At 39.1% G+C, this 26,044-nt stretch overlaps 1 protein-coding gene across 1 annotated transcript; it reads left to right on the top strand.

Annotated features, from left to right (window-relative positions):
- Window positions 1–90: 90 nt before the first annotated feature.
- Window positions 91–25,442, top strand: LOC126376759 (zinc finger protein ubi-d4). Its single transcript, XM_050024329.1, has 12 exons — window positions 91–173; window positions 321–430; window positions 605–698; window positions 868–1,045; window positions 1,591–1,797; window positions 2,540–2,621; window positions 13,108–13,308; window positions 13,536–13,729; window positions 14,173–14,278; window positions 22,020–22,132; window positions 22,839–22,969; window positions 24,626–25,442. The coding sequence occupies exons 1-11, from the start codon at window positions 118–120 to the stop codon at window positions 22,965–22,967; spliced, it is 1,470 nt and encodes a 489-aa protein (XP_049880286.1). The 5' UTR covers window positions 91–117; the 3' UTR covers window positions 22,968–22,969; window positions 24,626–25,442.
- The last annotated feature ends 602 nt before the right edge of the window (window positions 25,443–26,044 follow it).

Raw genomic sequence — 26,044 nt, forward strand, 5'->3', positions numbered from 1 at the left:
TGAAGCTGAAATATACAACCCGTTGGTAATCGTTACGTAGAAATGGCAACACTGGCCGGAAATGAAGTAACGTTGCTTTGATGACGTCACCAATCCAGCGTCGCCTGCTTTGCCAAAATGGCAGCCGCCGAGATTCAGATCGTGAATCCCTCAAATTTATCAAAAATAGAGAGGTAATTTAGGAGTTCCTAGTTAAATTGTGTACCTTTTAATCACGACTACAGTGATGATTAAAATTCTTCGTGAGACTTGTGTATTTTTCAGTGAAAATATGTGTTTGTGTTGGGTGTTCTAAAGTTGATTTCTCACTTCATTTGCAGTTTTCTCAGTGATCCGAGTTACAAGGAGATTATTGAGAATTCCTCTACATTTAATTCACGACTATGCGCCGAGAGGCGGATGCGGATGCCCTTCATCGATACCCAAACCGGTAAGATATTGATTATTTTACGCCCCAATGCCTTTTCATAACAAACTTTTTATAGGTCGATGCGACCTATAAAATGGTGCTAATTAGATTGGTTTTCACTTCTCTTACCTTTCTCATTAGCTTGCCCTCGTTTTGCTAATTGTTGATTAGTGTAATAATGGTGTTATTGTACAGGGGTCGCACAAAGTCACTGCAACCTATTTATGACGAGAAAACAACGTATGCCCGGCGCGCGAGAGGGGCAGGTCTACACATATCCTGCACAAAGGTGAGATATACCATTAGTGGTAACTGGTAACACGAGAAATTGCAGAAAATATTTATTTAGACTGCCTCTCATCAAATAATGGAATGATAATCTAATTGAGTTGGTTGTATTAATATTTCTACTCAAACAAGGGGAAATCTAAAACAACAACTTATAAATTTTATCGTAGATGGCGCAAAGCAAGACGCCAGTACCTCACAATGTCTTCCACTCGATGGGGCTGGAGTGCAGCAGACACAGCAGAAAATACAGGCGAAGGGGAGAACAGCTCTGGAGTGCCCGGTGAAGCCCTCGCTGGAGAGGACAGCCGAGACGGGTCACAGACTGCCACTAAAGATGATCCTAAGGTAAATAACAGAGCTCTTTTCTCTTCTGACTTAGTAGGTACCTATTCTTATTCTTATTCAAATTCAAATTCAAAAATATCTTTATTCAGTAGGTAACATAGTTACACTTTGAATCGTCAATTTTACATAACGAACGTCTCATCCGCCTAAAACTACTGCAGCTTCTCACAACCTGTATAGCCGGGGAATAGATTTGCTGTTATGACTTATTCCTATTTTTTACGCAACTGTGGTTTGCCATCAACTTAAACGCTTTTGTCAGTTTGTGGTTTTCATTTATTTAGAGGTGCGGTCCAGTGACGGACAGCAGTCACTATGTTTTACCAGAAATTGATTTCTGATGATGATGAATAATTTCTGCAAAAATTAAACTTAGCCCTTTTAGATTTACAGAATAATATTTTATCTGTAGAGTCATAAATACCTGAAATCTTGAGGAGAAGAGGCACCCGTGCCTCGTTCTTATCTTTTTATTCTCAATTTGTTGTTTTGGTAGAGCTTTTATGAAAACAGTCCAATACAAGAAATCAAATTGTATTTTCCAGGAATGGTTCTACGACGAGTTAGCAATGGAAGAGATGGAAACGGGCGAGGAACCGGACCCGGAGTCCGACGAGGATTACTATGATGACACGTACGCGAATAGGCGCCGGCGACGCGGCGGCGCCACGCCTACCGGACCGGGCTCGCGCGGCGGCCGCACCAGGAAGTCTGCCGCCGCAGACGACACGCCCGCCAAACGTGGCCGAGCGGTCAGTATACTGTACTTTATTTAACTGAATAGATACCCCTGTGCTGTGCTTTCGTTTTCTAATTCATTACCCAAATTTCCAATAGTTTGGGTACTTTTTTCATCTTGCATTGGGTGTGCCAATGACTATAGTCCGGCAATCTCGTGCGCGACCCTCCTGCGGGGCGACAGACGGTGGCGGGGACGGGGTAGCGCGTCATCATCTTGACATTCTAGAACACGGCTGCACACGTAGAGAAGTGTGCCAGAATAAATCTTGCGATAAGTTGTACTTACTTGTGACGTAATATATGTAGGAGTGAATAAAAAGATAGAACTATTTTTATTATTATGCTTGAGGACCAACTATTAGGAAAACTAAAAATTAAATATTAATAGATTGTTTTATTATAAATCAATTTCCATATCGCTTTCATTTTCACTCTCTGTTTGATATTTTTCGTCACTTTCGTCGTCGTCATCATCGTCGTTTTCATTCAGTTGAATTATGAATCTAAAAAGACAAAAATGTCGGGTTTAACTATTATCATAGATTAAGGAATAATACTATCTCTGCTCCCCACCAGCAGAGAGTTACTTTAGTCTTCAATCGTATGGGCGTCAGACTTCACACACACAGATGCGCGTGTACGACAACGTCAATGTGTAGTGTCTGTGTGAAACAAGATGTTTTATATGAAGTGTCCAGGGTGTGCTATTAACTATTTAAGCGTTTACTAATTCAATCTCGTTGTGCACTCCAGGGTCGCGGCCGTAAGCGCGCCGGGCAAGGCACGCTGCCGTACGAGTGCCCCGGCGACTCAGAGAAGCCCTTCGGCTGCGAACGTAAGTCCACTCGCAGGAGGCACTAGCCCCCGCGCCTTAGCCTACTATTAGGTACACGCGCACAATCTACACTCGATATAGACGAGGGACCGTAGAATTTGGTTTTAATATTAGAAATTAGAATAATATTTTGTGTTTTGCGGTATGGAATTAAACCAACTTCAGTTATGACATCGACCATGTTGGTCTAGCAATATAGAGATTGATAAATAAACTCAACACAAGAATGATGTTGCTTCTTCTATTGTGTCGTGGACAGTCATATTTTATCTAAAAATATTGAATGTTATAGAATATATTAAGTGTAGGTTGTGTGCGATATCATATCCTAGCTCAGGTCCTGTCGGTAAACCTCGTAGATGGCTAGCTTCCTATTTTTAGTACATTGGAGAGGAGTGAAGGTAGGGCAAAGCTTGTGAGGAGCCTGAGAATACAATAGAGAGAAAAAGAAAGAAAACCCAAGGTGAAAAACGGCATAGTAGTAGCCATGGTATAATAAAACAAGGTATGCTCAATCCCATGAAAAGCCGCCGTTGCTAGCCGTTTGATGTATGTATGTGTTACGTGAGTGTTACCATTAAATTGGTAGGTATCTCCAACATTCCAAGAACTTCAATTTTATTATTGATAATGAAGCGAATTACTGACTAATGTACTTAATTTCTATCACTTGACACATATATAAAAATCATTAAAACTGTAAATCTATTACTAAAAGTTCAAAATTGTTTTGCAAAGTAAATTGAAAACATTAGTGGGTAATTATTTTTTTTACAAAATGGCAACGGAGTGTAGATGGCGTCTCAGTGAGGCCAACATTGAAATATTAGCTGTCACTTGAGCATACTATGTTTTATTATACCAATAGTAATACAGTGGTGACTGTAATGGAAATAAGCATTCTTGTTGTAACAACTACTTAAAGCATTGCACTGTATGAGATTTTTTTATTGGAAAGGGTTTGAATTCTCTCTTATTTATTTCCCAGACTATCTCTAGAACAATGTAAGTCTTAGAGACCATTATTCGAGCTTATAGATCGCGGCAGTTCGTATGAGAGTAGACGTCGGTAGAACATTCCCTCAAGTGCAATATATACACGTATCTTAGGAAATTATAGGATCGTAATGAATACCTCCGATTGTACGAATTTGCTCAATAGTTACTAAAGTATGGGCCTGAGCTTTCAATAGATAATTCGATTATAATGTTCTGTTTGATATGCCATTGACTTGATTGTGCTTTAGGTTTTGGTAATGTTAATGGTTCATGATACAAATTGTGTTTGTAGGTAAAGGATATTTGAAGGTATACAGTTACGGTATGAATTTAAATACTAAGATAAACGTGATGAACTATAAAGTGTCATCTTACCAGCCAATTGGCGTTTTGTGTAAGATCATCCCCTCATGTTGACGAGAAAGAAATCTCAATAGACTAACAATTTAGTGAACAGTTCCCATCAAACGACTACCAGCAGGTCCAAAAAGGCCAAAAGCAATTCATCTATAAGTGCGCAATGTCTACTTAAGCCAATAGCAATATAGCTTTTTTAGAAGAACTGCTTCAATGTGGCCTCTTTAACCCTCTGAACACAACTTCGCTTACACCTTCAAATACTTTATATTTGGAAGAGCCATACTTTGTCTGAGCCAAGCAAGTCTAATATGTCACAAATAAACATACTATTATAAGATTCTATAAATCTCAACAAGATCTCCCAAGCCCAATTCTCGTTGCTGGCATATCGAACATTCTAGATAATTCTAAAATATCATCAACGTAAGCTACAGTAATATTAACTACATAGATCAGGGCCAATGAGTACTGTAACATATAGTTGTTAAACAGGACCGTGTCACAGAGTATATTTTACCATACAACTTTTAAGGCCTGTCGCAGTTAGATGCGTTTTCATACGGACTCGACTCGTGTACGTATGTACGTACGAACACGCAGGAATAATCCCAAACTTCCAAGTACGGTATGGGAGCGCGCACACTGGGTGCAAGTTGGTTGTCACAGACCAGTGTTCGTACGTGTACGCGAGTGAAATTCGTACGAAAACGCGTCCAAAAAGCGAGTGGCCTAAAACTGTTACACATTCGCCAAAATTCTTTACAAATGAATTGTTCAATGTTGGTACTGTCTTGTAAATGTTTTATAAGGAAGTATGGTAAAGTATTCTGTGGCCACGTCGAGCAATAAGAAGTAAAGTTTTTTGGAGTATGCTTGTTATTGTGTGTCACTACAGCACTACAGTATTTTGAAACCGAAGAAAATTGTCTTATGAATAAAACTAAACATCTGAAACATGATACATTTTGACTTCGGCAGCTAAATAAGAGAAATTAAAAACTTAACTTTCTCAACGGCTCTGTTTCCTACAGACACCTCCTAACTTTATTTTAAGTTATACCTGTCATTTTCTTATCCGCCGAAAAGGAAAGGGATGGGAGATGGACAACTGTTAATTTTACAATGAATGAATAACCCGGGCAAATTAAATGGGCATCTCGCTGATATCCAACGCGTTTCACGTGTGCTGTCAACTTAAATTTGTCGGGTTATTGGCCAATATAAAACTTTGACAATGTTTTTTTTTTAATTCTGCCTAAAATTGACGTGTGTTATTTGTTCCGTAAATTTTATGTCTGTCGATTATCCGTCCCTTTTATTTTCGCCGGATAAGAGAATGACAGGTATAACTCAATCTAAAATTAGATGGTGTGTGCCGGAATCAGCACCAATATTTGTCTTCCTATTTATTTAGATAGATATTTCCGTTAACTATATTGTAATAACAAACAGTATAACATTTGACACACAATACATAAGCTTTGGTCAGTATCAGAAACGCAAATATGCCTTTTATTGTTGTGTATGTATGATCGTGTATAGTGTTTTAGTGTGTAAGTGAATCTCTTACTGGTTTACTAGTGAAAATTAGGAAAATTATTAGACGATTGGCAGGATCCTACTGTAGATAACGCGTATTGTACTAGTTAATATCTCGCGGTTTTGATTAATTAATTATTATTGCAAGCAAAATCTTTCTATTGGTGCGTGCTGATTGAGAATATTCTCAAATGTGCAACTTAAAAGACGCTAACTTATCGAAACAGAAGTATTTTCGGATAAGTACTGTTGGACACAGACTTCCCCTCATTCGACTCAGGTCTATGGAGCATACTCCACCACTGCTCCACTGCGGGTTGATGGATGTATTTTCGGCTAAAAGCCGGGACCAATGGCTTCCCGTGCCTTTAGCTAGATCGTTTGTTATAATAGGGAATGTTCCTATCAGTATACACCAAAAGCCGCGAGATTTACGCTAAATTTTAATATTTCTATAAATTGAAACATGCATTTAAATTAATTTATTTTAAGGCCAAGTGTTTATTTTATTTAGTTTTAGAATGTTCTCGTATTCGTCCTAGTAAGTGGTGAATATTATAAACGACTAAAAATGAAATGTGGCTAAAATTTATGCATTTTAAGTTACTATCGACTGATTCTAAAATATTGACTTTATTCCATTGCCATTGGCGTGGAACCCAGTATTCTTCGCCACTTACTAAAACAAATATACGATGGTTAGCTTAGTTCCCTGCAATGTCTTCATTTACTTCGTCTTCACGAATTGTTTCTTCAATGCCAGTGACGTCAATTTAAACCTAATAGTGCAAAGTTGTATGACGAAAACACCAATTTAAAGTAATATTATACAAAATATATACACTGCCACGTAATGTTTGTTTCGATGGACGCAATAGACCTGTGACGGGATATTGCACAGTTTCTATGGAAAATAATAGTCAGTTTAATTACATACTTACAGTTCTATTGATTACATACCTACAGTTTTAGTTACCTACCCAATAGTGTCGTTTATAACTGCTTATTATCTCAGTCTTGTATTAAAGGCGTGAATTTGTGTGTGTTTAAAAAAGTGTTCATATAAAGTGTTTTCAAATTAATACCTTCTAAAAATTGTGACAAAATAAACCAAGATAGATAACGTATTTTCAAATAATAAGTTTAACTAATAGTTTGATCATGCTTAGCGTTGTATATTTAATTCGATTTTAATTATCCTGTCTACACGTCTTTTGCGTCCATTTAATTTGTGTGTGAATTTTGTTAATCGTAACATTCTCTAGGCTAGCGTAGTTTACTGCAAACTGGAGGGAGAAGTATCCCATATACATGTCCTAAAACAACTAGAATTATGAAAGAAATCTTTAACATGTTAACCCTTTCACGGACAGATACCATGGGCCAATGATGATTCATAAAAGTAGTACGACAAATATAATTGGAATCGGAACGTCCGTAGACGTTCTGTCCTTGAAAGTGTTAAATAGTCAATTACTAGTAGGCTGTGTGGAAATGTGAAATTGAATATAAAATTAGAATAACTAAATTCACTGCCAATATGCCGTGTATGCAGGTCGTCATTCCTAATCTTGTCCATTCTGGTTACACCACACATTCATCCGCATCCCTGCCGCATGTACTCTTCTTTCATCCGTCTCCTTTGTCGCCCACCATTAGGAACCATCGGACGGCCTCTGTGGTCCAGTGGTTGAGCGTTGGACTCACGTTCCGGAGGCTCCGGATTCGAATCCCGGTGGGGACATATCACAAAAATCATTTTGTGATCCCTAGTTTGGTTAGGACATTACAGGCTGATCACCTGATTGTCCGAAAGTAAGATGATCCGTGCTTCGGAAGGCACGTTAAGCCGTTGGTCCCGGTTACTATTTACTGATGTAAGTGAGTAATCGTTACATGAGCCATGTCAGGGGCCTTTGGCGGCTCAATCATAACCCTGAGACCAGGGTTGATGAGGCTGGTATTCCACCTCACAACCCACACGATAAGAAAAAGAGAAGATTAGGAACCATACAGCATGACAGTTCTTTATGATCGTCTTACCGCACACTACTTACTGACATACGAAATACATTCGTACAAAATGATATAAAAAAACCTTAGCATATGTTTAGTGGAATACTTCTCTCGTCAGTTTTGTTTATAATTATAGCTTAGTTTCCTATTGAACCTCTTAGATCGATCTGAATCTCAACCAGTGTCTTAATATTTTATACACGCTTTACACTAGATCTATTGGGGGGTTCAATAATGTTTCTTTGGTATGGAGTTATGAGAGCGAATAGGCATGGTTAGTTAATGATATGAGAAGAATTACTTTTGCTACTTATATATAGCTATAAATTGTTTCGATCATATTGTTGATTCGGGCAACCACCAACTTAAAAGTTAACTTAATTGGACGCGTCCACGAGCTCTATTTATTATTATTTATTTATTTATTTGTACACAATAGAACAAACTCTATCTCTTTCTTGTACGCACTATAAGTGAAGGACGGCGAGCTGCCAATCTAAAATTAGGTTATGTTTGTGTTCGCTCCAATAGGCAGGCACCCAAGCCACTAGATGAGATAGTATAATGTTTTTTATAGTTCGGCAAATAATTTGACTAGACGAAGTTATCAACGAAACTTGAAGGATTGTTGACCACATAGCTGAATATCAATTCAATCGCCCAGCTTTCCGAAGTACTTCTATGAATATTTCGACTATTTTGTCATTGATGTTGGCATAATATGGTTTACAGTTCAAATTCTTGCTCATGGAAAGGAAATACCACCCTGTCGGTATGCTAGGGTCGATTAATTCTTACAAATATAGCTTCGCGCGTAACTGGGCACCCTCAGGCCTCTTTTCTTAAATTTTTGTGCCGGGTGAGTGCTCTCAGGGCTCCCCATTTGCCTAGCCAAGTCTTCTTCTATCGTTTAGGTTGTGAGGTGGAGTACCAACCTCATCACCCCTGGTGTCAGGGTTACTATTGAGCCGCCAAAGGTCCCTGACATGGCTCATGGTAACGACTACTTACTTACATCAGTAATTAGTAACCGGGACCAACGGCTTAACGTGCCTTCCAAAGCACGGATCATCTTACTTTCGGACAATCTGGTGAACAGCCAGTAATGTCCAATGGGTGCCTAGCCAAGTAAAAAAAGAAAATAAAATTAGACTATTTTTTATCTATTCGCTCTACATTGAAGTTGTTATGGTTCTAGTGGCGTTCTGTAGTGTCTAAAGAGCCAGTCTTCCATAACTCCACACCTCTATTGTAAACGGGATCTTATGAATGAATCACAAGTTAATCACAATTTAACGTATCTAGCACCGATTGGTTTGAATGATTGATTACTCATGTGTCTGTGATAGTCTATTTATTTATCTTTCTTGACTTTTAGGTGTTTATTTCTAGGAATTCGATTTCTTTATTGTATACGTGCGATGGCTTACATTTGTGTTTAATATGGCTTTACACAGCGCTGATGTAGGTGGGTTGTGCCAAATATGAAATACTAGAAAGTATCAAGGGTTTTAGTATGTAAAAATTAAAAAGTACAGTGACAGCTTCCGCGTCTTCTCAGACGATTTAAACAGTGCCTTGGAGACTTCATGTCGTCGTTATTTAGTATGACACAATATTAAAATCAGTAAGCATAACATAAACTCACGACTATATCCCAATTGGGGTAGTCAGAGGTCTATCCATCGCAAGATGCACTAACACACCTCACCCAGTTTTCTGTTGGGCCAACTGTGTTAGTGAAAGTTATTAGTATCCAAAAAAAAGGAAGTCATATTATTTGTACAACCGGTATACATATAATAAATATATGTATATTGTATATAATAAGCTGAAGGGACTAATATTGTGTTGTACTATACTAGAACGACAATCTCCCACATATACATAAATAGTGAGGTAACGTTAGCAATAACACTGCAATATTATCCATTATTGTCTTCCGTTGATAGTGCAAATTGCTTCGTAGGCTATGACACTTTTTACAAAGTTATCGCTGTAAGTATACTTTACGTTCTATAAGACTTGTGGGTGATTCTTCATGACGAAATTGTCCGTAGATTTCTCTGGTGAATACAATGATCTTATGGCCCTTATAGTGTGTTCCTTAGTCATCATCAGCCCATTAACGTCCCCACTGCTGGGGCACGGGCCTTCCCTATGGACGGATAGGGAGATCGGGCCTTAAACCATCACGCGGCACATTGGTGGTTTTTAACGACTGCTAATGCAGCCGGGACCAACGGCTTAACGTGCCTTCCGAAGCACGGAGGAGCTCGAGATGAAAGCTTTTTTTGTGGTCACCCATCCTATGTAGTTAAAGTTGCTTTACTTCAACAATCGCAGACCGAGCGCGTTAACCGCTGCGCCACCGAGCTCCTCCGTGTTCCTTAGTAATTATGATGAATAATCATTAAAGCAGAAAATGAGCCTCCCAGAGAAATGAAATCCAGGAAAGCCCTGCTCGGACAATGCGTGGATATCGTCACGGGTTCGAAACTCGGCTCGTGCTCTTGACCACTTATTTCGACTTATAAATTGAATTCATATTCAAATCATAGATAAATGATATCCATTTTGATTCCAGTTCTAGTGCCTTGTTACTAGCTTGCTCCGCCCCCTATTACATGGGACTAAAATATAGCTGACGAGGAGCGGGTGTACTATACACCTCTGCCTACCCCGTCGGGGATACGGGCGTGATGCTTTGTTATGTTAGAGAAATCAAAGTACAATTTCATCATGAATAATCACCCTTTGGGGCTTGCAACAAACAGCAATAGGGTATGGGGAGGACCTTGAAAACGGTGCTCCATTCTCTATAGATAGAGAAGATCTTAGAAGAAAAGATATAGATCTATAGCTTATCCACACCCTGTTGGCTTAGCACCGTAAGCGCGCGACTCTTTCTCGCTTCGGCATACGTCACCTTTTTTTTACGTGACTTATTGTAGATTTGCCGCAGATGGCATTAACTACTTGGCCGGACAAATGGGGAGCGCTGAAGGCTCTCACCCGGTACAACGTTTAAGACAACAGGCCTGAGGGTGCCCAGTTGGACGCGAACCTCGGCTCAGGGCGTCTGAGAGGAAAAATATTTGAAAGAATTAATCGACCCTAGTGGGTCGATAGCGATAAGCGCTGAATGAGGGAAATCGTCGACCACGCCGGCGGGGTCGTTTGGTGCATACGTCACCCGTCACTCTCTTACAATACTGCACAAAAAGAGACAGATGATCTCTGTCGCAGCCAGAAAGAGTCGCGTCCTTACGGTGCTAAGCCCGCTGGACACTTCATACAAAAAACCTCGTATTACACAGACACTACACATTGACGTTATCGTACATGTGCATCTGTGTGTGTGACGCCTCACGCACATACGATTGAAGACTAAAGTAAGACGGGGGGTGAGGTAAACTTAGCTCAGCCGCTAGCGGGGAGCGGAGAGTGGCCGTTCTATACGTAGTATTATTCCTTATTCTATGCCTTATCTAAACTTAAAGATATAATGCTGTAAAAATAAATGAAGTAGCATAAATGTAAGTCATCGCACGTAACTGCGTGTTCGGTTAGCGATATTTATTGTATTGTAAAAATCTGATGAGTATTAGGGGTTTGATGTTATTCTTAGATCCAAACTATTATTAGCACCCAAAGATTGTTATGAATTTATACAAGAAATATTTATGTTGAATAAGAAATAAAAATATCCAATTGTAACTTTTCATTTGTGTTAATATTTTAATTGATGCGGCTGTTTATTTGATACACTTTTTATTGTGTCTGAAAGGTTTATAAAGATGGTTCCTTTTATAAATTTTAAGAAATAAAACTTTAAAATTATAACCTCAATATATTTTTGTTATGTAATTTACATTATTATAAGCCTTCCAGAAATCAGCTGGGTCTGATAACCGCGACACCACCTTTCGATACCACTTTAAGGTCTGCACACACAGATGTCGCGGGAGCATTCCGGGGTGGGAAGCTGAAGTTTATATGAAACTACAAACTCAACCAAAACATGTCTCGGAACGCTCTAAGCAACGCGTCTGTGCGTAGAGCCCTTAATACTGACTTACTAAGGAATAAATTATATGTGCAGATAAGTATGTACTAGTAATCCCGCTATAACATATAATTTTCAATATCTCATGTACCCAAAGTTTACCTGGATGAGATTGCTACCTAGCAATAAGGCCGCCTCTCTGTTGTAATTTTGTATACGGAACTTATCCCAAATAAAGTGGTATTCACTTGTAATCTGCACTTATAGATTTTTCTTAGTAAGTCATAATTGTGAAAAGTAAACAATGATAGTCCATCAACCGACAGACCAGCTTTTTGAAGTCATCAATCAAAGCGCGGGAGGTGCGTCGTCCAGAACTGAACATAGAATATCACGACGGGCCGGCTTTGTTCTCACTACGCAATTTATATGAACGCTAAAACTATCTATAGACCAATATATTTAGAACCCGGAAAGGTAGATGAGGAATGTCTTAAACTTCGCGGTGATTCTTTTTGATTTAGTGTTGTTCCATTTGTCCGGTCAAGTAGTTAATGCCATATGCAAATCTACAATAAGTCTGATTGGCGGGCCAATCGCGCCGTCTCAGACAGTGACAACAACTTTACACGGAAGGAGTCTTCTTGTCGTGTGGGTTGTGAGGGTGATGACCAACCTCATCAACCCCGGTGTCAGGGTTATTATTGAGCCGCCAAAGGCCCCTGACATGACTCATGTAACGAATACATACTTACATCAGTAAGTAGTGACCGGGACCAACGGTTTAACGTGCCTTCCGAAGCACGGATCATCTTACTTTCGGACAATCAGGTGATCATCCTGTAATGTCCTAACCAAACTAGGGATCACAGTGATTTTTGTGACATGTCCCCTCCGGATCGTAAGCCCAACGCTCAACCACTGGCCCACGGAGGCCGTTATAGGAGTTATCTATAAAGTATCAAAATAATTTTCCCAAAGCGTTCCTATAAAATGCGTAGCTAAGAACCTAAGGTATTGATTGATGACGGATAATCGCTGGAGGTCGTATACGCCGACTGCCGTCGTGGTGCCTCCTATGCTCTGTTCTGACGTAGCCTCCCGCTTATAAAACTAAAATCAAAGTAAAATCAAAGTCAAATAGTGAGTTGAGTGACGCAGGAGGCATCACAGACGGTAAGTATTTGATAATGTTTGTTATTTTTTGTAGATTTGTAAGGTTTTTATTATTTTTATCGTAAATGGTCTTGAAAAGTTAAGATCGACGTTCTTCAAACTTATGACTCGTTCGGTATTGTTGTCTGTCTTGGCGTTTACTGGGACAAGTCATTCTTGATATGGACAAAGGTTTACCATCAGCCTTAATTATCTAAAGCACTTCGTATAAAATGATTTATAAAGCTATCACTTTCTAAAAATATGTTATTTGGTTCGAAAAGCTATATATTTGGACAAAAGAAAATAGATATAGATTTACGCTAGTTACATATTTAGCATATAGTCATAATGTATTCATTTAACGCCCTTACAAAACACACTATCAAATCTTTATCTGTCCAACAGTATGTGGCGCGAAGTACAAGACTCGCGCAGGTCTCGTGTACCACTTCACTCACACGCACAAGGAGCCGAGCGGCGCCGGCGCTGGCGGCAGCGACGGCGACTCACGCGACCGTAGCACGCCGCCCGCGCCGCCGCCGCAGCCCGCCACCGAGTACCAGGACAGCTACGTCACCTTCCTCAATAACCCGCCCGCCACCGCCGGTATGTATACGTGTTATATGACTCGCTCAACTGCAGCACGCCGCCGCTACCGAGTAAGTAAACATAAGTGCGTAATGCCGACTAATGTCAAAAAGCATTATTGCGGTAGCGGCGGTGTGACAGAACAGAACAGAGACGGCCGAACTAGAAAATGATGAAGATGCAGTCAATACCCGTGTTAAATTGATGTTTATCCCGTGTAGCGGCCGGCGCCGCCGCCGCCGCAGCCGCCGCGGCCGCTGCCCCCGCGGCTGCGCCCCCGCCGGCACGGCGCAGCTCCCCGCCGCCGCGGCCCGCCTCCGCCGACACGTCGTCGTCGGACTCCGCGCACGCGCCGCTCGTGCCGCCGCAGCCGCCGCCCGCCCCCGCCGCCGCCGCCGCCGCGCCCGCTGCTGACGCTAAGGAGGGCGAAGCTAAGAAGGTAAAACACTAGCACGGCATACATAAACGCTCACCCAGAATACTATAATTTACACGGGTTCTCGAGTGGGGACCACATCTTGGAAAACATAGTGTAAAACGCCCTTGGCCTCTATGGAGTGACGGCATGCGTGGTGCCTGCCAGCGGCTGGAGGAGAAAATCCGAGATCCACTGCTGGGACAAGCGTAGGTTGTTGATGATATAAAGTTGGACTCCCGTGAATATGGGGCATGTATTTAATTTTAATTATCTTTTAAGGCCTAGCCAATTCCCCAGAACAATATCATCATCATCAATTTAAAAGCCACGCTCTTGTCGGTGCAGTATTTTCCATGCTACTTTTTTAGGGAAAAATAGGGCAGTGGTTTCCCTCTTGCCTAGGATAGTAGGATAGTAGGATGGCGCCCAGAACGCTATGTTACATATTAAACTGTCCACACCAGGTGTCACCGTCCCCGTACTGCGACTTCTGCCTGGGCGACGACCGCGAGAACAAGAAGACGGGCACGCCCGAGGAGCTGGTGTCGTGCTCCGACTGCGGACGATCAGGTAAGCGCCGCGGGCGGCCGCCGCGGAACGGCCGCGCGGGCGACGCGCACCGCCGCCTGCAGGACACGCTGCGGCTCAACGGCGTCGTCGAGATCCTCCACTCCGTGTCCTACCCCGCTGATGCCTTCGACACGTTCGCCACGCAGACGCAACTGCTGCGCGACGAGTATAACGGCGACTGCGTGTCGCCGCCGTCGTCGCGACAGAGCCCCGCCTACGACAATACTGACAGATAGGGCGGCTCTTGTCTGTAGCAGATAGACAAGGTGCTGGTTATCATTTGAACTGGAAATATGATTAAGATGACGCTCGAAGGTAAATTGTAAAATACTAATATATTGAAATATGAGCCAGACTAAAATGATTTTTCTGTTTTCGGTATGTAAAAAAAATAACAGTTTAGTCCAAATAATATCAGATCCGTGTTCACATACTTTCATGTTTTGAGTTTGGTGAATAATGTACTTAATTAGTCAAGTCAATTTGAATTCACTGTTCTATATATTTATTTATTGTTTCTTCTATTTATTTACATTAAATATTCCAAATTATTTATTTCATCGGGCATTAGTATTCCTCTTTTTCTTTGGTTTACGTTTCTCCTTTAATATATACCAATTTCCTTTCATTTTGTTTAGTATTGTTTTTATGCTTCCTTAATTAATAATGTTCTCTCATTTTTTTATATATTTTTTTATAATTTCGCATTCCAGTTATAAAAAAAAATATGATAACCAGTGCCTTGTCTATTGTGTTCCGCTACATTAGAGATGTTAGTGTCGAGTAGGTCACAAAATTAGTGGTAGGGTGCATCACAAATGTGTGTTGTTTTACCAAAGAGGTATGTCTTGATGAGTCTTTAGTTAGGCGTAGCCACTGTGATAGATGTTCTGCAATATTATTGTATACTTTTGGATTGGAATACTGGAAACGAAAGCTGTAAGTTGCTTTTGACACTAGACTCATAATCTAACTTAGACTCAGCCCCGGATGCTGAATTTTAAAATTCTAAAAATGTTATCTCGAAACTACATTCGACTCTGTCTCAGAGAAAGAATTCTGGTATTTTAAGTTGACATAATATACGTCCTTGACTTTAGGACTATTCACTGGAGTCGAGTTGGCCAACAAAATCTCTCAACCTCGTTGGAGTAAACTCGTGATAATTTGGTCAACTTTGGCTCTAAGTTGGTAACACTGACCAACAAAAAATTACTAAGTCAAAACTTTAAAACCCTTTCCCTAGAAAAAACAATGCGCTTTGTTTTTGTCAAAGTATACAATACAATTTTGTAGACGTATTATCACAGTGAGCCTATCCCCATATCTTTATACATTCCATGTCATACTCTCGTCGTTAGGTTAGCTATCCTTACATCAAGATATAATATATTATTTAATATATTCACTTATACAAGTTTGCATGTGTTTCAGGAGTTTACGGCTGGTTTCAGAGCAAGGTGTATAGATGTTTGAGGTTTACGCGGTTATTATCATAATTAAAACACGTAATACCAGGTTCTTACCGTGTTATTATCAGGGGTATGAGACTTCCGGTGCAAAGAGGGTAGACAGATATTTGCCCTTAGAAAATTAAGGATGTACCTACTCCACTCCAATTTCATCACTCGTCCCGTGACCATAGCACTTGCAACAGTGTTGAAATATCAGGGGCCTGAAATAAAATGGCCACATCTAAGAGATCAATATTGCTATTTGACTCTTGTTTGCATTGCGCACTTACTTTTATATGCGCAAATGTCAAATTGCAATATTGCTTTCTTAGATGAATTGCTTCGATGCGGCCATTTTAACCCCCCGGAGACTCATATCCCTGATAATAACGCGGTAAGAACGCGGTATTATGTTTTTAATTAAGGTGTATAGTCCATTCGACTGCAAAGTTTAGAACACATACGAAGGGTAGCTTGTCTGTCGGTCTTTTATAGGATACACTTCGGTGAGTGTACGCAGGAACTTCACGAGTTAATTTCACCCACTTCTACGGACAACTAGGCGTCGGCAGGCATTTCATCCTTATGTTATGGATATTATATCACCAATCCGCACTAAGCGTTTTGCCTCTTCCTTTTTGATACGTACTGCAAAGGTCTGGAACTGTCTGCCGTCTGTTTTTCCGACTCGTTATAATCTAGGAGTCTTCAAGGCTAGAGTGAATAGGCATTTGCTATGTAAGCGTAATCCACCCTAGACCACATCGTCACATAACATCAGGTGAGATTGTGGTCAAACGCGAGCCTATTATATTAAAAAAAAAATCTATATTTCTTGTGATAGGCTCCAATTTTGTCATTACGTAGGATACTGAATACAGCATTTTTTTTTGATAAATAGCCGATCGTACTAACTTTGTACCAAAAGTCGACCTGCGACCTGTGAAGATTTATGGACTATACACATTGCTCTAAAACCAGCTCACATGGTGTACATTCACATTTATTGTGACGTCACTGTTGCCATGGTTACTCAGTGTAACGGTGGATGCCAAATATTTCGACATAACATGTTATCTGTTGTATTTAATAAGATTTTTAAATTTAAGCTTTTGCGTGCCTTAAAATTTGTCGTAGGAAACTGAAATGGAGACATTTTTAATTTAACAGCTCCTTAGAAGCGCCTAGAAAATATTTTATGAACTGTATCTTTCGAGAGATATCGAAGTTTAATTTAGTTTTGATTTAAATGTGTCTTATGTAGTGGACACAGTGCATATATAGTGTCCTGAATAACACTAAAAGGAAGACAAGTCGTATTCCTTGAATTTGTAGCTTCCGCTTGGTATAATATGTATGTAATTGTGTATGTCTTGATTGATCTGAAGTTCATCATCTCCTTCGCCTCATCTCGTTTTTCACAGGGTCTAACCTGAACATTTAACAGGTCCGATTTTTCCACAGAAGCAGTCGCTTCTGAGACAGGCAGTCGCCTGTCTGACCCTCTAACCCACTTCCTCATGATGTTTTCCTCCACTGTTGAGCACTTGATAATCAATTAAGATCGACCCACTTCCCACTTTTTTCCTTCACTGTTGAGCACATAATAATCATTTAAAATTCAAACTTGTATTCGAAAACAAATTCGAACATAATTGGTTTAGGCCCGTGTTTGGCCTCAAACTGGATGACAGCGGCAGCGGCGCGGCGGCGGCAGCGGTGCGGCGAGCGGCGCGTTCAAATGCTAAGATTTATATTGAAGTGTTCTCGATGGCAGCGGCGCGGCGAGCGGGGTACGAGCGGTGCGCTCTAGTCGAGCGGTGTCTCTGCGTTTGAAACTCGCCTTTTTGTTTCCTTTGTTCATTATAGGGATTCAGATCTTCTTTTGCCCATAATAAATCTTACGAAACAAAAGAACTACAATTGAAAATGCGTTGTCGCTGTTTCGACATCGCGTTCATTTGAGACACAACTCTATACCGCCGCAACACCGCGCGATTTGGCCGCTGGCACCAATAACGGAACAGCGCCAGCCGCGCCACTCCCCGCGCCGCTATCGCCGCCGCGCCGCTGCCGCTGTCATCCAGTTTGAGCCCTTTCATTGAACCTGCGATCTCAATGATAGTCAAGCGTTCTTCCAACTAGGTTACCACGGCGCTACAGTGGCTAAAATTAAAGTTATTGATCAAAATGCTCGATTTCAGTTTCCCGCGAGCGTATCAACGCTATCGTTGACGAACATGGATCTTATTTACCACTAGTTTAGCGCTAGTTTCGCTTGTACTGCCCAGAAGCCAAAAATGTTCAACACCTAGCTTGTCTAGTCACGAGTCACCAAATTGAAGTCATTATGCACGCGTTACTGATTGTATAAGTTAATGATGATTTGCGCGGTCGAAACTGATGAAATATTATGCTAATCAAATATAGACACACGCTGAATCAATATAATATACACGTTAGAAGTTTTCATCCATAATTAAAACATATAATACCGGGTTCTTCACGCCTTAAAATCAGGGATATAAGATTCCTGATATATATAGAGATATCCGGAGTCTCATATCCCTGATTGAACACCGTAAGTAAGAACCCGGTATTATGTTTCGATATTGTATATATCCAGGGTGTTAGTGACATCGTAACAAAAACTTTGAAGGATGATTTAAACCCATGATTTTAAGTTGATAGCAATTTGAATTTTCCATCGCAAAATTCATAATATTGTTTGTTTTTTAAATTATATACAATTCAATTTTGCGATGGAACAACACCCTGTATGTTATATTACTTTGACAAAAGTTTTAAGTCAAACAAATTCATATGTTATAGTCAAGGCTATAATGAGGAACTTTCTATGGCGCGCTTCGGATGGCGCTGTACGGTCACGAGCATTAATATGTATACACTTTGGTACCATGTCACATTAACATTTTTGATCAATTGAACTGTAAGTCTCACTAAATGACAAATATTTTAGTGCGACAGAGTCCTACAGTGGGTACATTATATTGCTCATGACTGTACAGCCTTCTAATTTCATGGATAACAGACATAGGCAACTTCATATCCTTAATATTGTCTGTTACTCTCTCCATCATTTCTCGATTACGCGCAAATCATCACGTACATGCTTGATTTGTTATATATTTCAAGCTATAAAAGCTAAAATAATATTAAGTTTCATGAAAACGCATGAAAGATTAGACAATTGCAAACTGACTATGTCAATGCAATAGTAGAGCTTATTGAAATGTTTTAAATTATATATTTTAATCGCAAACTATATAGCTTTTATTTACGAAATCGTCTTGAATTGTTTTAGAAATTATAGTGAAATTCGAAATTCCCATTATGCCAAAAAAGTGCCTATAACAAAACTATTGTTTAATGTTTTATTTACACTGTTAACATGTTTGTTCATATTGACTTAGAGTAAAGTAGTGCCTTACCAAATATTGCATGTTAATCCAAAATTTTATTATATTAGTCCAAAGATTTATAGCGAAATGTATACAGTATGTTAGCTTGTGGTTTTGGGGCCTTTAAACCTGCTGGTATGTTAGGTGACTAGGTGACATTATACGAACGTTCATTATATCTACAGTTTTGTAACAAACATCAAAAGTGTCTTGTTTTAAAGTAAATTTGACTAACAGGACCATCCAGGAATATGATTAACATTGCATCATTTAATCCTACATTGGTGCTAATTCCTGTAAATACCATCTAATTTTATTTTAAGTTATATCTGTCATTTTCTTATCCGCCGAAAAGGAAAGGGACGGGTAATCGACAAGCATAAAATTTATGGAACACACGTCAATTTTAAGCACAAATCTAAACCAACCGTCTAAAAATTTTACGTCAGTCAATAACCCGACACATTAATTTACTCATTCTTCCTAAAATTAAGAGCTGTGAATCATCCGTCCCTTTCCTTTTCGACGGATATGAAAATGACGGATATAACTTAAAATAAAATTAGGCGGTGTCTCCAGGAATCGGGGCCATTGCGTGGCATAATGCGCTTATATTAAAAGTAAACTTAATACAGCGTGAATTATCTGTCACATGTCAAAATTATTAATCTGTAAATCATATATGTTACAATCTATCAGCTGTCACCTAGCTACACGCAGCCTAAGTTGTATGATATACTATCATACAACGTTGTTGATGGTAATTATAAATAATATCATTCCCATAGACTATGGTTTTTGTTGTATATTTAAAAAGTATAGTTTATCATTGATTTGTTTTAGTGCTGTCGTTTCCTATAGGTTTAATTAGGAGAAATAATTGACAATTATATCGAAAATTTGTTATTAAGCGTATGTTTAAGTTACGTAAAATTATTTTAAGTTTTGTGCGTTAGTGTAATTGAGTATGAATATTGGTTCGCTACTTATAAATTTCAGTTCTCTATATTTGCAGTAGGTGCCTTTAATTGTGCAATTTTTGACAATATATTTACGAGGTCTAGTTGCAAAAAATATTGAGTCGCCTTAAAATATTAAATTGGGTTTGTTCTGAACTCCAGAAGTCATATGATTGATGTCGTTTTCAAATAAAATCTTTAATTAATTGTATATATGACCTATTTTTAGATATGATCTGAGTCTACTAATTTAGTAGATTATTATTATCGTATTTTAATCTTCCTTTAAATCCAAAACATGACTTTATTTAATATTAGTATCTGTATTCATTCTAGTGATAAAAGACAAATATACTTTATTGCACCAAAATAAAAAGAAATAATTACAAAAGACTCTTAACTAGGTACGTGGCAAATGGTGGCCTTATCGTTTACAGCGATTTCTTCCAGATAACCATAAGGTGAGGAAAAATGTAAAAATTTAAATTGAAAGACAGACTACAGAAGTTTTTTGCAACTGGCCTGCATCATAGCCGTTTATTGTTGACATTCGCTTTATATATATATATATTACACAAATGTATGATGATTAGATGACTATTTTATGTTGAATGTTGATGCACTATAAGTTTTATAAAATAGATTTGTTATCATTTAGTGTTAGGTATTAAATAAGGTTATAATCTATTTATGTTTGATAGTCTACTCGAATCAAGTCAATAAGTTTCATAATAGCGCGTCGTAGTGCGCGGTGTGCCGTGCCAAGTTAACACTAAGTTACCGTTCTATCTTACTTGGCCTGTCTGTCCCCTCCCAAAGTCGAAAATGAGTAGGGAAGTGCAAAAGTCGCGTACGCCCAAAGATTATATCGATATTTTTTTCGTTTATTTGAAGTGAAGATATATTTTATCGTAGTCTAAGTCCGTTATAGTATGCGATGTTTAATGCTGTTTTATTTTGTATAACGTGGAATTTTTATCATTAAACTGTCACTACACAGTCGATTGGCTTTTGTTTTTTATTTTTTTACGCATTGTGCTGAAGAATAGTGAACTGTGTGCACTTCCTTACGACATTTTCCCATATTTAATGTTTGATATATAAAACTTGTCATGTCATGTTCATTATTGTTTAAAGTGTCGTGTTTTTTGTTTTATTTTTCACTATTGTTCGGCACATAACATTTTCCTAAAGAGATATATACTAAAAGATGTCAATTGTTGTTCCAACGTTGAAACGAAGACTGACCGACAACAGAGAAAGGTAAGAAAATGTCATGTGCCTTACAATTTGTGAAGTTTCATACTAAACTTGTAATGCCACGAATATAGACTTGTAACTGTGAAAATTCCCACAATTTTAATATTTTCACTTTTGAAAACAAATACTACAAACTTTTTCATCTTTTTGACCATCTAAGTGGGGTCATATTTAACTAATTCATATAAGAAAGCAATATTGCCATTTCACATTACTTGTCGTTGAGCACTTCTATATGCGCATGTCAAATTGCAATATTGCTTTTTCATGCATCATCTTTGCCTTGAGGAACCTGTTTCAAGAAACTTATAATTGTAAATTAAAACGGCAATTTGGTGTTTATTGCGCACCTAATATAAATGTACATCGATTTGTTGTAATTTACAATTGTAAGTTTTATGAAACAGGTCCCAGGTAGTGAATATCTTAAACACAGTAATAAATAATTAATAATGTTGGAAGTATGTGTAATAATTGAAATAAATGTCTTGAAATTTATAATTAATCTTCAGAGAAACACAGTACACAAAAGGTTTAAGAACAGTACTTTCTACATTCGTTGCATTACCAAACTCATCACTTATTTCCTTGACATTACCACTACACGATGTACACTGTACTAATAGTAACGTGGTGACGTCACCAGGTCACCCCACGTGCCTGCAGTTCACGGCTAACATGTTCGTGTCGGTGCGCAAGTACCGCTGGCAGTGCATCGAGTGCAAGTGCTGCTCCGTCTGTGGCACCAGCGACAACGATGTGAGTACAATTTGTTACACAGAGGTGTTAAACGGCTACATCGTGTCAATTTCGCCTTTTGACGTTTAGTAAAAAGTCAGTTGACTAGTTGGAAACTGCCCTATTTTATGTCCATCATCATCATCATCATCAGCCCATTAACGTCCCCACTGCTGGGGCACGGGCCTTCCCTATGGATGGATAGGGAGATCGGGCCTTAAACCATCACTCGGGCCCAGTGCGGATTGATGGTTATTAACGACTGCTAATGCAGCCGGGACCAACGGCTTAACGTGCCTTCCGAAGCACGGAGGAGCTAGAGATGAAAACTTTTTTTTTGTGGTCACCCATCCTATGACCGGCCTTTGCGAAAGTTGCTTAACTTCAACAATCGCTGATCGAGCGCGTTTACCGCTGCGCCACCGAGCTCCTCATTGTATGTCCAGTCATAAGCAATATCATGTACCCACTTTAGAACCCTGTCGCACTATCATATTTGACATTTAGTGCGACTTACGGTTTTATTTGTCAAAAAGGTTAATGTGACATGGTTTCAAAGTGTATACATATTAGTACTCATGACCGTCCCTGTCATATTGCCATTCTAATCATGCTCAATCATGCAGTACTAGGGCTCTTACCAGTCCTACCCAAAGGCGGGTTGGTGGTACTGCCCTGTGTCATGTCCCTGTTATACGTTATACATTATAACTCCACATACGTACAGGACCAGCTGTTGTTCTGTGACGACTGCGACCGCGGCTACCACATGTACTGCCTGGCGCCGCCGCTCGACACGCCACCCGAGGGCTCCTGGTCTTGCGCGCTTTGCATCAAGGAGTTCCACACCAAGTGAGCGTGAGTTCTTTTTTCATTTTCGGGTTAACAACAGTCCATAACACAACATACATAGACTATACAGGGTGGCCCAGAAGTTCACGTTCAAAATCAAAAAATAGATAGAAGGACTTATTAGCTACCAGAAACACCCCCATGTATGTTCAGCGATTATTTACGGTTTAGGAGATATGACCCATTTTGTACCTTTTTCTAGATTTTCTACCTTACTTCAGAAATCATCATTTTGTCGCTATCTCTTTCTTAATAATTCTTTTATTTAACTTCATAACTATGCTAAGGTACAAAATGAGTCATATCTCCTAAACCGTAAATAATCGCTGAACATACATGGGGGTGTTTCTGGTAGCTAATGAGCCCCTCTATCTAATTTTTCATTTTGAACGTGAACTTCTGGGCCACCGTGTATACCTCCCACTGCTGGGCACAGACCTCTCCTCAATCAACCGGAGGGGGTAACAACAGTAATAATTACATTTATAATTGGGTCGTGTACGAGGTTTAAGATAAATTATGAAAGTCTGATTACTAAATAAAGATCTATCGAAAAACATTTTCTTTTTTTTTTGTATTTAGCTTATTTATGGATCAAGAAAAAGGTAATAATAAGTCCGACATTTTATCACATTTTTCTATGAAGTCACAGTGTGCTTCTTCATACAAATTCCATAGTAATCTCGTGTATTGACGTTTAGTAAAAAGTAACTGATTTGACTAGTGGGAAATTAGCCTATGGGGTTACAATTTAGATATATTACATGATGAGGAAAGCGTTATCCCGTTAAGACAGGGTCCGCTCTGGTAACCAGAACGTTTGACAGGTCCGGTTTTTATAGAAGCAACTGCCTATCTGACCTTTCATCCGCATTTCTCGGGTTTGTGAGTTTCCTCGCCGCTGAGCGCTGATGATCATGATCCAAACAAGAAATCGAAAACATAAGGAAATATGACAAGGAATACTTTGCAAGCTGTCAAATATTAGTGCCAAATGTGGCAAATGTCCTTTTTAAAATTATAATGCCAATTAATCCACTGTAATTACCAACTACGTGGAGAAAACTAATTAAAATCAATCTTAAGACACAAACTTGAATTGAAGTTAGTGAGGAACTTTCCAATCGACGATCCCCAAAAACACGACAGATGGCGTTGTTTAGTTTTTTGTTCATTTAAACTTCTAATCTCATGGATAACAGACATATGCATCTTTTATCTTTGTTTTTGGGTACAAATGATGAGCCTTTTTATTACACCAAGGTATAATTACAACTTCCACCCATTATTATACTGATAAAGAGAAGCAATATAGGTAGCAACATCATTGTATACGTAATATGATCCAAACATCAAGCAAAAATTTGTTTTATTTATGCTTCTGCCGTTACATTACATTTTTGAATAATTGTATACCCCAGCAATGAGCAAATAGGTAACTATCCCGTTAAAAGTGAACAACGCCATGTATCGTGTGTTTGGGGAACGTGAATTGGAAAGTCCTTCATTGGAATTCTTTTATACCCCTTAAACCGTAGCATGGTTGCAGTGACATATCTCTTTAATGTCTATCCTACTGTGTGTATTGTTATTATGCTACGTTATAAGGGGTGTAAAGTCTGTATTTTTCATGTCCGACTGAATGATTTCCTCTCTTTTCAGATTGTAAGATAAACATAAATAAGGTATCATCGGCTGTCAAGACGCGTACAACTCGTGTAGTGCGGTGTGTGACGCGGGGACGACACACATTCGGTGTTGCCATAGTTATAGACGTAGCCGGGTCGAGTGGCGGGTTAGGACGAGGTAATTGCGCTTAGTTCAACTAGATGGCGCTACTTACACGAAACTGTCAAATTTGACAACTGTCAAATCTTTCTCTAAAATATTTTTGGCTTTGTTTAGGGCTTTCGACTTTCAACGTAACTACAGCTTGGGATAATAAATAGTAGAAATTTGAACAATATGGTTCAGTTCTTAGCAAAGGCATTGGTATCTTCTTCAGTAGTGTGAGTTGTGAGGTTGATGACCGACCACACCAACTCCTGACAATAGCTGATATAATTGTTTCCACCACGGAAAAGGCACCTTTATTCAATTTCTACTATTTGTTCGCCATGTTGTATGAACATTTCAATTCGTATCGCCAGCTCATATTCCCATAAGTACAGTAAGACTTGAAAACCAATAAATTCGTACTCATTGTGATTTTCGTATACGTAAATCGAGTACGGCGCTAAGATTTTAATATTAGCAAAAGAACCAAAAAGATAAACTTTTTATTAGAAGATTGAGCGGGAAATACATACTGATGTCGATTCGGGCAACAACTTCAACTTAATTTGGCCGGACTAAAACTAACTCTGTCACTTTCTTGCGCTTATTGTAAGTGAAGAACGGCAATAGATTAAGAACTATCAAACTAACGACTTAATTTGACAGGACTACAAGTAGCCCTCTCTCGTTCTTGTACTTATATTAAGTAAAGGACAGCAGTTTGAGAGCTGTCGAAATAAAATTAAGTTTTGTCTGCCAGAATCAGCGACATTTTGTTGATAAGTTTGATACTGTTGTAAACTTGCTTCAATAGTAAGGAGAGACGTTGTATAATAATGTACAAATAAGTGATACCTTTGACACATACAATATAACACACAACACATGGAAACATACTCTATTTAACCATTGGAACGAGTCAGTTTACTAAAGCCCTGGGGGGCTAAAAAAGCCATATTGAAGCATTTGAAAAAACCAAAATTACTATTTCACATATGTCGGCATTGCGCACTTACTTATATATGCGCAAATGTCAAATTATTTATGCTCAAGTGTGGCCTTTTTAACCCATCCTGTACACTCTGGGAACATATGTGCGTGCGGGAAGATGAAACTGTCTAGTTCAGAACCTTCTAGAAAACTTAAAATTTAGGTTTGATATTTCGTGACCAGGGGTAAGACGAAGCCGATTCAGATTGGGGCAAATCGAACATCGATTTGATTCTGTCGTACCGCGTAAGCAGCCAAGATGGCGATCCCCGATTCGTGGCGTCACATGAATTTCGGCAAGCCAATTCAACATGT

This window comes from Pectinophora gossypiella, chromosome 21 (assembly GCF_024362695.1).
Source record: "Pectinophora gossypiella chromosome 21, ilPecGoss1.1, whole genome shotgun sequence".
NCBI classification, from domain to species: domain Eukaryota; kingdom Metazoa; phylum Arthropoda; class Insecta; order Lepidoptera; family Gelechiidae; genus Pectinophora; species Pectinophora gossypiella.